This window comes from Camelus dromedarius, chromosome 14, assembly GCF_036321535.1.
Source record: "Camelus dromedarius isolate mCamDro1 chromosome 14, mCamDro1.pat, whole genome shotgun sequence".
In the NCBI taxonomy this organism is placed as follows: Eukaryota; Metazoa; Chordata; class Mammalia; order Artiodactyla; family Camelidae; genus Camelus; species Camelus dromedarius.
The window spans coordinates 21305249-21318115 of NC_087449.1; the positions used below are offsets into that span (position 1 = coordinate 21305249).

At 33.0% G+C, this 12867-nt stretch overlaps 1 protein-coding gene across 1 annotated transcript in view; it reads left to right on the forward strand.

Moving 5' to 3' along the window:
- The window catches only part of DNAI4 (dynein axonemal intermediate chain 4), a 78237-nt gene that overhangs the window by 51429 nt on the left and 13941 nt on the right, over window positions 1-12867 (forward strand). The window contains exons 9-13 of the mRNA XM_010989074.3: window positions 4435-4643; window positions 8103-8189; window positions 9460-9611; window positions 11493-11650; window positions 11960-12078. Of these exons, the coding sequence (XP_010987376.1) occupies window positions 4435-4643; window positions 8103-8189; window positions 9460-9611; window positions 11493-11650; window positions 11960-12078 (725 nt within the window). The remainder of the gene's footprint in view (window positions 1-4434; window positions 4644-8102; window positions 8190-9459; window positions 9612-11492; window positions 11651-11959; window positions 12079-12867) is intronic.

Below are 12867 nucleotides of genomic sequence, written 5' to 3' on the forward strand. Positions count from 1 at the left end.
ATTTTATTTTACTGGCATTCTTCCTGTTCTTATTGCTACAAATCCCATCTCATATGTTCCCAAAATATTTTGAGGGATTTTAAAGATCATCTAATTCAACCTTTATTTTTTGAATGAATAAAACGAAGGTTATGGAAACTTTCTAAGTTTACATAGTCTGTAACAAATCTAGGCATTCAACCAATGTATTTTGATCCTATTTCAATTCTCTTTCCACCTTACCATCCTAGCATGCTGATATATCCTAAACACAGGTTTGAACATGGCATTTAGCTGCTAGAAAACCTTCATTACTTTTCCATTGCCAAGAATAAATTACAAACATCACAGTGTATAATTTGAAGACACTTGCAATCTGGTTCCAGATTATTTTCTCTCATTATAGTATTTTGGAGACCCTAGAAGTTAACTATACTAGACTTACCTAATAATCCCCAAGCAGAACCTAAAGCTTCTTGCCTTAGTACCTTTAGTTGTAATATTCTTGACTATCCACCCTTGTCCCTAGCCAATCTTTGCCTACTGCATTCGCAGCTGTCAAGTATGAATTAGGGCAAACTCCCTTATGAAATTTTTATTGATCCTTCAAGTCAAAATTGATCTTCTGTATGAGTACACCAAAAAATTAGGCTACAACATTGCATATGTGACAAGTGGTTATAAACCTTTTTGCTTATGTACATCTAAGAATATTGAAGAACTATATTCCTTATCTCATGTTAGGTTGATAATTTAATTTTTTTCATCATATATATAAACTTTTCATACCATAATTAAAGAGTTATAAGGTAAAAATTTACAGAGTACTGTAAATGTTGACATTTTAAAAACAAAACTGGTGGTAGGTCATTTCTTTATATGAATCTAAGAAAAAGAAATACTATACGAAATTTTTAATGAAGTAAGATTTACACATAATGAAATGCATGTATTTAACTGTATAATTTGATACATTTTGAAAATGTATAAAATCTGTATAACTAATACTCTAAGTGAGATAGAGATAGAGACTATATCCATCAACCCCAAAAGTTCCTTTGTGCTGTTTTCCAGTTAAACCTTACACCCTTATAGATAGGCAGTAAGCTGATTTCTTTCACCATAGATGAATTTTTTGGGTAAATCACAGAAGTGGGTTCATATAGTAAGAATTTGTTTGTGTCTGGCTTCTTTCACTCAACACAATGTTTTTGAGATTCATCTAGGTTGATGTGTATATAAGTAGTTCATTTTTTTTCTGAGTAGTGTTCCAGTTTATGAAAATACCATGAATTGTGTATTCATTCATCTGTTACTGGACACCTGGACACATTTGGGCTATTATAAACAAAGCTGCTATGATCATTTTTGTGCTTCTTTTTGTGGATATGTTGCAGTTTCTCTTGGGTAATTACCTAGAAATGGAATCACTGAGTCTTTAGGTAGATGTATCTATAATTTTTTCAGAAACTGAAAAATACCTTCCCAAATTATTTGTACCATCTTCCACAAGCAATACACAAGAGTTGCTCTATATTCTTGATAATGCCTGATGTTGGCAATTTTTTTAAGTTTTTGTTTTTTTGTCCTTTGTATGTCTTCTTTTGTGTAATGTTTGGTCAAGTTCTTTGCCCATTTTAAAATTGAGTTGTCCTGTTTTAAAAAATCAAGTTGTAGGATCTTATTTTTATGGATTCTGGATATAAACTCTTTGAAAGATACATATATTACAACTGTTTTCTCTAAGTCTATAGCTTGCCAATGTATTTGTCCTTTGTTGAGCGGAAGTTTTTAATTTTGATGAAGTCTTATCTATCATTTTTTTTCTTTTGTAGTAAATGCTTTCCATTCCTTTTCTAAGATCTCTTTGCCTGTGCCAAAGTTGCAAATATCCTTGGCCTGTTTCTGAACATTCAATATTTCATTGTTAAATATGATATGTATAGTTTTTTTGTAGATACATTTAATTGGTTTGAGGAAATTTCCTTATCTTTCTAGTTTGCTAGACATTTTAAAGGATAAATGGGTGTCGAATTTTGTTCAAAACATTTCAAATGCTGCAACGCTACTCAGCAATAAAAATGAGTGCACTACCTACATACATAATACCTTGATGGATCTGCGTGGAACTCAAAAACATTGTTGAGTGAAAGAAGTCAGACACAAAAGAATACATACCAACAGACCCATTTATGTGATATACTATCACAGACAAAACTAATCCAAGGTGATAGAAATTAAACTAGTGCCTGCCTATGGTAGGTTACATTTGACTGGAAAGTAGCTTGAGGAAACTTTTTTGGTTAATGGATATATTCTTCATCTTTATTAGGATGTTTGTTACATCAGTGTGTATACTTATCAAAATTCATACTGTACAGCTAAAATCTATGCATATCAATGAATGTAAAACTTTTCACAATTAAAAAATATATTTATATTATCTGGGATTCACTTAAAGAGTGATATACCATTGTTATTTTTAAGCAGCTTTTTGAGGTGTAAGTGACAATAAACTATACATTTAAAGGATACGATTTAATAAGCTTGATATGTCACCACAGTTAATGAATATATACGATTATATGTAATGATATATATATATATATATATATATATATATATATATATATATATATATATATATATATATAATGTTTTTCAGGTCTTTTATAATCCTTCCTTCTTGTTCCTCTTTGCCCCCCATTCTTAAGAAACCACTGATTTGCTTTACATCTAAATAGATTAGTTTGCATTTTCTAGAATTTTTGAATAAATGTAATCATACAGTATGCACTCTTTTTAAATCTAGCTTCTTTTCACTCAGCAAAGTTATTTTCAGCTTCACTCATGTTGTTGCATGTATCAATAGTTCATTGCTCTTCATTACTGACTAGTATTCCACTGCATGAATATCCTACACTGTGCTTATCCCTTCACCTATTGATTGATATTTGTTTCCAGTTTGGGGTCACTACAAATAAAGTTGGTATGAATATTGGTAACCAAAGACTCTGTATGAACATTTGCTTTTATTTCTCTTGAGTCATTATCTTGTTTTGGAATGGATGGACCATACGTAAGATATATATTTAACTTTCTTTTTTTTTTAATATATGCTTCCTAAGCAGAGCTTTAGCTGAATCTCATAAGATTTGATATATTGTGTTTTCAGTTCATTAAAGCATATTTTAGAATTTCTTTTGAGACTCTGTTGACCCATGTGTTATTTATAAATGTTTTAATATCCAAATATTTTGAGATTTTCTAGCTATCTTTCTGTTATTAATTTTTAATTCCATTACAGTTATTAATTTTTAGTTCCATTACAGTTTCAGAGTATATATTATATGATTTGTATTTTTTTTTAGATTTGTTAAGGTTGTTTTATGGTCCATAATGTGGTCTATCTTTAAAATGTGCTATGACACTTGAGAAGAATATGTATTCTGGTGTTTCTGGATGGAATGTTAGGTCAAGGTGTTTGGTAGTGATGTTTACGTCATCTGATTTTCTGCCTACTTGGTCTCTCAGTTATTGAGACAGGAGTGTTGAAATCTCTAACTATAATTGCGTATTTGTTTATTTCTCCTTTCAGATCTGTTTTTTTTGTTGTTTGTTTGTTTCTTTCTTTCTTTCATGTATTTTGAAGTTGTTAGGTACATTCACATTTTGATTTGTTATGACTTCTAGAAGAATTGACTGCTGAGTTTTCTAATTTATACAGGCAGAGATCTGAGGAATATATATGGAAATGGATATTAAGGGTGTAGGATAATGATGGCAGGAATATAAAGTCAGATCAGGTCAGATTTATTACTATGGTTCCACTAAGCAGAGATTCTAGATATGGTATTGTAGTTCAAGGGATTAGACTCGAAGAGTTTGTTGGTTTTTTGGGGCTGATAATGGACCAAAATCTAGCATTCACTAGGTGGAGTTGAAATGTCAGAACTGCCTTGGTATATACTATAGGGAAAGGGACATTCTAATGTTAGAGTGGATTTATCAGGATGACCTGCTCACTCACTCCAGGAGTGTCCAGATAATATGCCTTTTACTGCAATTATGAGAAATAAATTTGTGAGGGGGAATCCCAATATCCTTGAAGAGCTCTGTACTTACACTTTTCTGTAGGTTAGAAATTACAATGGGAGCTGCTGCCACTAATCTGGGATCCTTAGAGGCACATATTTCTCATTTAGATGTGTTATTCTGGTCCACTTACTGAGTCGCCTGAAAAGCTGCTAGCTTTGAATGGGGCCCAGAACAACAGAAGATTCTGCAAACGGTCCAGACAGCTATTCAGGGTGCCCTATTACTTGGGCCATTTGACCTGGCAGATCCAATGGTGCTTGAACTGTCAGTGGTAGATAGAGATGCTCTTGGAGACTTTGGCAGATAGATTCCTGTAGGTATAGAGGACAATGATCTTTTTATTTGATTTAATTTTAGAACTGGAACCTGAAGAATCTGAAATCTTTTTAGAAGGTGAAAAACTTGAAGAGATAGAAGAGGAGGTTAAGAAGGAAGAGGAAGAAGAAATGGAAATAGGTTCTGAACAGTCAACAATACCAGCCAATTTGGAACGACTTTGGTCCTTTTCCTGCGACTTAACCAAAGGCCTTAATGTCAGCAGCCTTGCCTGGAATAAAACAAATCCAGTAAGTTACTGAAAATTTTAACAGTTCTGTCTCTAGCATTTAAGGGCACTTGTCAAGTACTAATGAATATTTTTTTTCTCAGATTTTAGGCAAAGGATTTAAACTTAAAATTAACATAACCCATAGCTTTAAAATTCCTCTAAAAACAAATACATGTTTTAAAAAGGGTAAAATTAAAAAAAGTTATAAAGTAATGTTTTTCTCCTTTACTATGAAAACATCACTATTTTTATTTTAGGAGATATACTTGGGACATGGCTTTCTCTGAATCCATGTCTGATATTGAGAAGTGAACTAGAAGATAATAGATAATGTATATGGATTTACTCTAACATGTAGCAAACTCCTATACCCTAATTTGTATTCTCCTTAAAGGAACCATATTTGGAAGTATATACTTAATCCAGTGACCCTGTAAATGTGCAAAATAATTTTGAAATTTCTTAAAATACTATTAGTACTACTAGCAGTAAATAGAACTTACTATGTACCATGCACTATTATAAACATTTTGCTTGTATTAACACAACAGCTTTATGAGTTAGGTACTATTTTCCCCATTATGTTGATGAGTAAACTGAAGCACAGAAAGGATGAATAACTTGCCCAAAGTTATGCAACCAGTTAATGAAGCAGTTAGAATTCAAACTGAGACATCCGGCTCCAGGGTTCTTGCTCTTAACTACTGCACTGCCAGAAATCATCTTGAGACAAACTAGATGAATCATCAAGCTGGGGAGCAGTATGGATGCTTGTGAAAAAGAGATGATTATAGAGTAATGAGACTCCTTTTTTTCCTGGGGTTTATAAACTGGTTCTGAGGACATGATTCTCAGTTAGTGATTTCAAAAACTTTTTGTAGTAATGGCAATGTCATTGGAATAAATATGTAGTGTATTTTTTAAGTGGTCAAAACTAGTTTGTTTGTTTCAACTGTCTTGTTTTATGTATGTTGAAGAATTAACCGTATTATTTTATTGCCACACCTTATTAGGTGCTGTGTGCAAACATGATAGTTGTTATGGCTATTAAAAATCCTATAATCATTTTTGTTAAAACCTAAATAACACATTACTTAAATTATGCATATTATTTTGAATAAAATAAAATACTTTCAGCACGGATTTGTCTTTATAAAACTATATTTGGGAACATCTTATAGATAAGTGAAATTTAAAAAATCAGTAATGACCATATAATAAAGACAGATGAATCATTTTATGAAACTGAATATACTAGCATTTAAAAAATTAATATATTGCTACTGAGGATAAGATTAAGTAATTTTAAATGAAGCTAAAAAAAGTATGACAAATGGCATCTATCATGTTTATTAATTCATTCTATAAATATTTATCAAACATTCAGTCTGTGCCAGGAACTCTGTTAAAGCATTAGAGATACAGTAGTAATTTAGTCACACATGGACCTTGACCATATAATAGCTTCCTGTGTGCTTCAATAAGGAAAATAAATAGTGCTGTGGGAAGACTTCTTAGAGGATGTGACCCTGTGCTGAGTCTAGAAGAGATGCATAGGAGTTTATCAATGTCAGGGTAAAAAGGGTAGTGGTGAAGGGTATTTTAAGGCAGAGAGAATTGCAGAGTTGATGTTGGCTTGAAGGTAGGGTGGTGGTAGGATATTATAATAATATTTTTGATGAAGGTATTCTGATTATAAGAAGAAGCTGGGTTTGGACAATCATTAAAGTTTTGTCCACATGTATTTATACAGTTGACCTTGAACAACATGGGGATTAGAAGTGCCAACCCCCCATGCAGTTGAAATCCCAGTATAACTTTTGACTCCCTGAAAACTTAACTACTAATGCCTACTGTTGACCAGAAGCCTTACTAATAACATAAACTGTGGATTAACACATATTTTGTGTGTTATACGTATTATGTACTATATTCTTACAATAAGGTAAGCTAGAGGAAAGAATTGTTATTAAGAAAATCATAAGGAAGAGAAACTACATTTACAGTACTGTGCTGTATTTATCCATACCATGAAGTTTATGTCATCTCTTTACCAGATGAATCATCTGTTGGTACCTACAACAATATTGTATGATACAAAACACTGCAGATATTATATATATTACTAAAAAGACATCAAGATGAAAAGATAATGTGAATAATAAATTTATATTTATTTATAGGTATATAGTTACGAGTTGATAATGAAAAAGCAGAAATATGATTGCTTTATGGCAGCCTAGTATAACTGATACAATTGCTTCAGGGTGGCCTAGCCTATACTCTAATGAATGAATAGTTTTAAAATGTTTATGGCATATCAGTTTTGCAGTCCTATTCATAATACAGTATTGGAAACATTGTTATATCTTTTTAAAAAAACACTCACCTGAGATGATAGATTGATATGCAATTTCTGCAATTATGAGAGAGAGGCATACTATGTGGTAATATAGTTCTCTGAAAGCAAAATTATAAGACAGTAAGAAAACTAACACATTATTAATTTTATATTGAATATCACTTATGTCTATGTAAGGATAGATTATTATCTACATATATTTTATACATTCATGACAAACCTTTTTCTTAATTCTTTGATATTTCTAGGCTATGCAATTTGTCTGTAAATTTTTTCAAATGCTCTCAAATCTTCAAAAAAAATTTTTTAATATATTTATTGAAAAAAATCCACATATAAATGGACCTGCACAGTTCAAACCCATGTTGTTCAGGGTCAACTGTATAAGCATTTCTTGAAATGACCTGCTGTATTAATCAGCTCGAGCTACCACAACAAAATACCACAGACTGGGTGGCTTGAATAATAAATTTATTTCTTACAGTTCTGGAGGCTGGGACCTCCAGGGTAAATGTGCCAGCTGATTTGATTTCTGGGGAAGGCCCTCTTCCTAGTTTGCTGTATCTTTGCATGGTGAAGGGAAAGAGCTCTTGTGTCTTTTCTTCTTTTTGTAATGAATCCAACCCTGTGGAATTAGGATCCCACCCTCATGACCTCATTTAACCCTAATTACCCTCTAAATGCCCTATTTCTAAATATAATCATATTAGGGGTTAGGACTTTGACATATGACTTTTTGAGGGAGGAGACACAATTCACCATGGCTCCTGTCTTTAAATTAAATGTCTTTTATTTTACATATGAAATGATTAGGTCATTCTTAAAAACCCGTATGACATAATACAATTTTTTCAAGATTATCTCAATATGTAGAAGAACTTGTCAGGAATTGGTTCTTTTTGAATACTTTATTCTTCAGTCTGAAAATGTGATTATTATTATTATTTTGCATAGGAAGATGGAAATGTAGAGTAAAAATAGTATATTGGCATTTTTTAATCTCAATTCAAATATCATCACTATTTTTAGCACAGTTCATTAATATGCATTTTTATACATTTGCAAATATTTTTATGCTATCCTCTCTTATTTTGAATGTATTTTTCTGGTTTTCAGGACCTTTTGGCTGTTGGCTATGGGCACTTCGGGTTTAAAGAGCAAAAAAGAGGATTGGCTTGCTGCTGGTCAATAAAGAATCCCATGGTAACTCAAACAGGATTTAATTAATTGTTGATATAATTAATTAATTAATGTTGATATAATTAATTAAATGTTGATATAATTCTTATAAAGTAGATATGTGTGTGATAATTTAACAAAATCAAGAAAGTTTTATCAAGCAAGACTATTTTCTTTGGTTTAAATCTGTAACAAACAATTAAAATTCATTCTTATACTTTAGAATAAAGTAAATTCATTCAATAAATATTTATTAAGCATCTACTATGTGCTGTTAGATATAATGATCTAGGGCTGAAATATTATTGTTTATCGCTGCTTTGTTATAAAGAAGAATGAATCTGCAAATGCAAATGCTTTAAAAATTAAGTTTAATTTTATACTAGGTTGTTTCTTAATATATAAATAACTACCACTTTATAAGATAGATTTCTGCTATCCTCAGTAGATACAAAATAGATTAGTATAACCATCTTACTGCCATGAATTTTTCAAAGAGAATGAATCATGTTTTTTTTTTTTTTTTTTTTTGGCTAAACAGTTCAGTCAATCTGTTACTTTACAGCTTTAGTTTTAATTCACAACTGAAATGTAAAGTGAAAAACTTAGAAAAGGATCAGAAGAGCATATAAAAATGATTAGAGTTTTTATAAATAACCCCCAGTCTGTTAGGAAGCTGAGTATATATAGTCTAAAAGGAAGAAGCAGTTTTAAACATGTGGAAGGATTGACATAGGGTCCATCATCAGCAGGTTGTCTTCTTTTCCATGTATGTTGTTAGAAACAAGAAAGGATTTATATTAAACATTAAAACAAAACAATGTAATAAAACTCTTGACCGAGTTGTAGAAAAGAGTACCTTAGAGAGTTCTGGCACATCTTCTATCCTTGTTTAGAAATGATTGGATAATACGAGCATCTGAAACAGACACTGGAAGATAGGAATAGATGCAGGACAATTACTTGATGTCCATTGTTTGTTTCTTTATGAAGGTAGACCTGTGATGATCATACAAATCCTGCTGAAACATAATAAAAAATGATAATTACTGTAGAAGCCCATGCTGTATTTCTTAAAATTATTGAGCTCTGAGGATTCATCAAAATAAACGACCAATTGGGTTTTTGTTCTCATCTACACTTGAAGTTATGAAGAGAGGAGTGAGTAAATGTAGACTAATTCTTCTCAGATCACCACTGCCATGAGCCTAGTCTTCAGTCACCATCATACTGTACTTTACTGTGGTCTACAAAACCAAATTTAAAATGTAATATAATTATTTTGTTTATTCAGTGGCCAGAGCGTACTTATCAGAGTCCTTACGGAGTTACTGCTGTGGATTTTTCAATTGGAGCTCCTAACCTTTTAGCAGTTGGCTATCACAATGGCACTATTGCAATTTATAATGTACAGAGCAACAGTAATGTTCCAGTTCTGGATAGTAGGTGAGAATCCAAGAATTAGAAAGACATATAATATGTGTTTTTTTAGGGAGAAGAAAAAAAATTAATGTTAAAGTGAATGTTTATGTTGTTATTGAGAGTGATACTGAGGTGGGAAGCCCCATGAAAAAGATGGCAGGACCCCTAGGCAGGGTCACTACCCTCCTGCCAGCACCATTCGGTTCCCTGGCCCAGTGGCATTACCTCACTTTTTAAACTCTGAAATGGCTTACTTCTAAGAAAGCAGAACTTACCCCTAAGAGTCTATTGGTTCCCTGAGCTAACTCCTGATTGGTCCATTTCTCTCACTCCTAATTGGTCAATTTCTCTCACCCCTGATTTGTCCAGTTCTCTCACTCCTGATTGGTCCATTTCTACAAAGCTTGTTCCTAATTAGTCAACTTTGTTATACCTTATTTGCATATGATGTTGCAAAATGTTGCGAAGTCTAGACTGGTAGCCTATAAAAGCCTGTGTAAACATACAGACGGGATCCAGAGCTTGGAGTGATAACTCCTCTCAGCCCACTGGTTTAATAAACCTGAGTTCTCCAACCCTCCGAGTGCTGCTGGGTCTCTCGCCTGGATCCAGGTTGCTGTCACAACTGAGCTATAACACTGAGCCGTAACACCCTTTGCTACAGCAATACTGCTATTTTTCAAACAGTTAATAATTCCTCGTATTGTGTCCCCAGCTGGACTGCTCTGCCCTAATATCTCCTTATTATCTTCTCTGCCCAATCACCAACAAAATTCCTTTGGCTTGACAGTGTATGCTTCTTTTTTTAAAAAATGTATAAAAATGTTTCCAACTTTATTGAGGTATAATTGACAAATAAAAATTATATGTATTTAGTTTGTACAGTGTGATTTTTAAAGGTGTACAATGTGATGATTTAGTGCATGTATGCATTGTGAAATGATTACCACAATCAAATTAATTAGTAAGTCTATCACCTCCTATAGTTACCTTTTTGTGTGTGTGTGGTGAGAACACTTAGGATCCGCTCTCTTAGCAAATTTATGGAATACAGTACTATTAACTATAATCACCATGCTGTACATTAGATTTCCAGATCTTATTCATCTTATAAATGAAAGTTTGTATCCTTTATTTGCTTTGGTGTCGCCTCCTCCAGGAAATCCTCCCATTCCTTTCTTTTATGTATCCAATTTATACCTTTATCATAGTCTGTATTGTGCTGTTTATAAATTGTTTACCTGTATTTCTCCCTGAGGAGGCTGTAAGCTCCTTGAGGGCAAGGAACTATTGCTTTGGAGGGTTTGTATAAAAATCAAGAGAGTCAGTACTAGGAACAAAACAACCCATTAATCCGATAGGAAAACAGTAATCTGAGAAGTGACTTTAATACTTCTGAAAAAATTTAAATCTCAGCCATAGGGAGAGTCAAGCCAGTGGGCAATTCTGAAACAGGAAGAAGAGTGAGAACTATTCACTTGAATAAGATTTAAACAACTTATTCATTTAAGCTATGAAAACATATCCTTATAGAGATGAACATACTTATATCCAATGTGTCTAAACTAAATTTACACAGCTAGGAAAAATAAATGAACAGAGTAAGAGAAGTAGATTCTGAAAAGGAAGAAAATACTTACCTTTGTATTCCTGTTATGATAGCTAATATAGCTAAAGGCAGTAAAAAATTTCCGTTTATAAGAAATGAGCAAAACATCAGTGAATATTAGCAATATTTTTCCTGTTTTTTCATAATGTTTAAAGTAAAAAGTCCAGTTTTACACCATAAAAGCATCATAATATAAGGAGGTCATGATGCCCTAGGGAGTTGTCATAAACTTATACTCCAAGGCTTTTTAGAAATTATTATAACAATTTTATATTTAGTACTTTTCCTTTTTTTAGTGAATCACCTCAAAAACATTTGGGACCTGTCTGGCAGCTTCAGTGGATAGAACAAGATCGAGGAACAACAGGCGATGACAAAAGGGAAATACTAGTTTCTATATCAACGGATGGAAGAATCTCCAAATGGGTTATACGGAAAGGACTGGACTGTCATGGTAAAAGGAAAAAAATAAATTAATACACACACACACACACACACACATCAAATTATCTTTCTCTTATGTCCTGAATTAAAAATTTCTAGTGAACCAGGTGTAAGAGGAGACAAATTCAGGTTTGGCTACATAAGAGAAACTGGGCTTGGTCATTTTTTTTCTAAGCACTAGCTCTGGTATTTGCTAATTTTAGCCTAATGACATGCTAAAGATGGCAGACATCATATTATTATCTGCAGAAAAGACACAGTATATCTACAATACTTCTTCATGTGGTAAATAAGATAAATATCTTTTCTTTAAATGAAGATTTGATGCGTTTGAGGCGAACTACTTCCAGCACCAGCAAAAGAGTGGAAAAGGAAAAGAAAGGTGAAGCTTTGATATCTCGACAAGCTCCTGGAATGTGTTTTGCTTTTCACCCCAAGGTAAATTATTTCAACCAATTATTTACTACTGCATGTAACAACTTCTGATAATTGAAGTGTATTAAGATATAAAACAAGGCAAAACTCACCATGTTCGTATTATGCCTTGTAAATAAAAAAAAGAAATAAACATAGACATAGATACCAACCTAAGGAGGAATGGCACATTCCAGTTGGCTGTCCTTTATCTGCTTTCTGGAGGAGAGGTCTATATTTCTGAGCAGCTATGGAAGGATAATCTTTACAACTGCATGTTTAACTTGAATGCCCCTCCTTGCCCCTCTTGGGTGCTCTGCTGCAGTCATACTGAGAGAAACCAGATTCCTGATGTAGTCCTCCATATTGCAGTGTGAGTGGTGACTCTCATGATTCTGGGGATGAGGAAGACCTCTTCACATCACACTCATCAGGACCAAAATCAAATCAGAGCACTGTTAACATAGTTTTACTTTTTCTAATTCTGTTTATCCAGAGGTTCTTTGGAGTCAGAAAATTCAGCCACTGTGACAGACTTACAAGAATACATATCCTACAGTCTTCTGTTACATGTACTGTGATCATCTCTTTAGTGACACCATCATCCACCTACTTATGCAAACCAAGTCTTGAGTTCTTACTCTAGTCTACCCTATCACCCAAACAATGTTTAAGTTTTAGTGTCCCACTTCTTCCAGTCCAAGCCCACTACTGCTGATGCAGTTCAGACCTTCATCGTACTTCACTTTTACCACTGCAGCTGTATTCTAACTGCTTTCATTCTCAAATTCCTGTAATCTGCTTTTCGCCTTG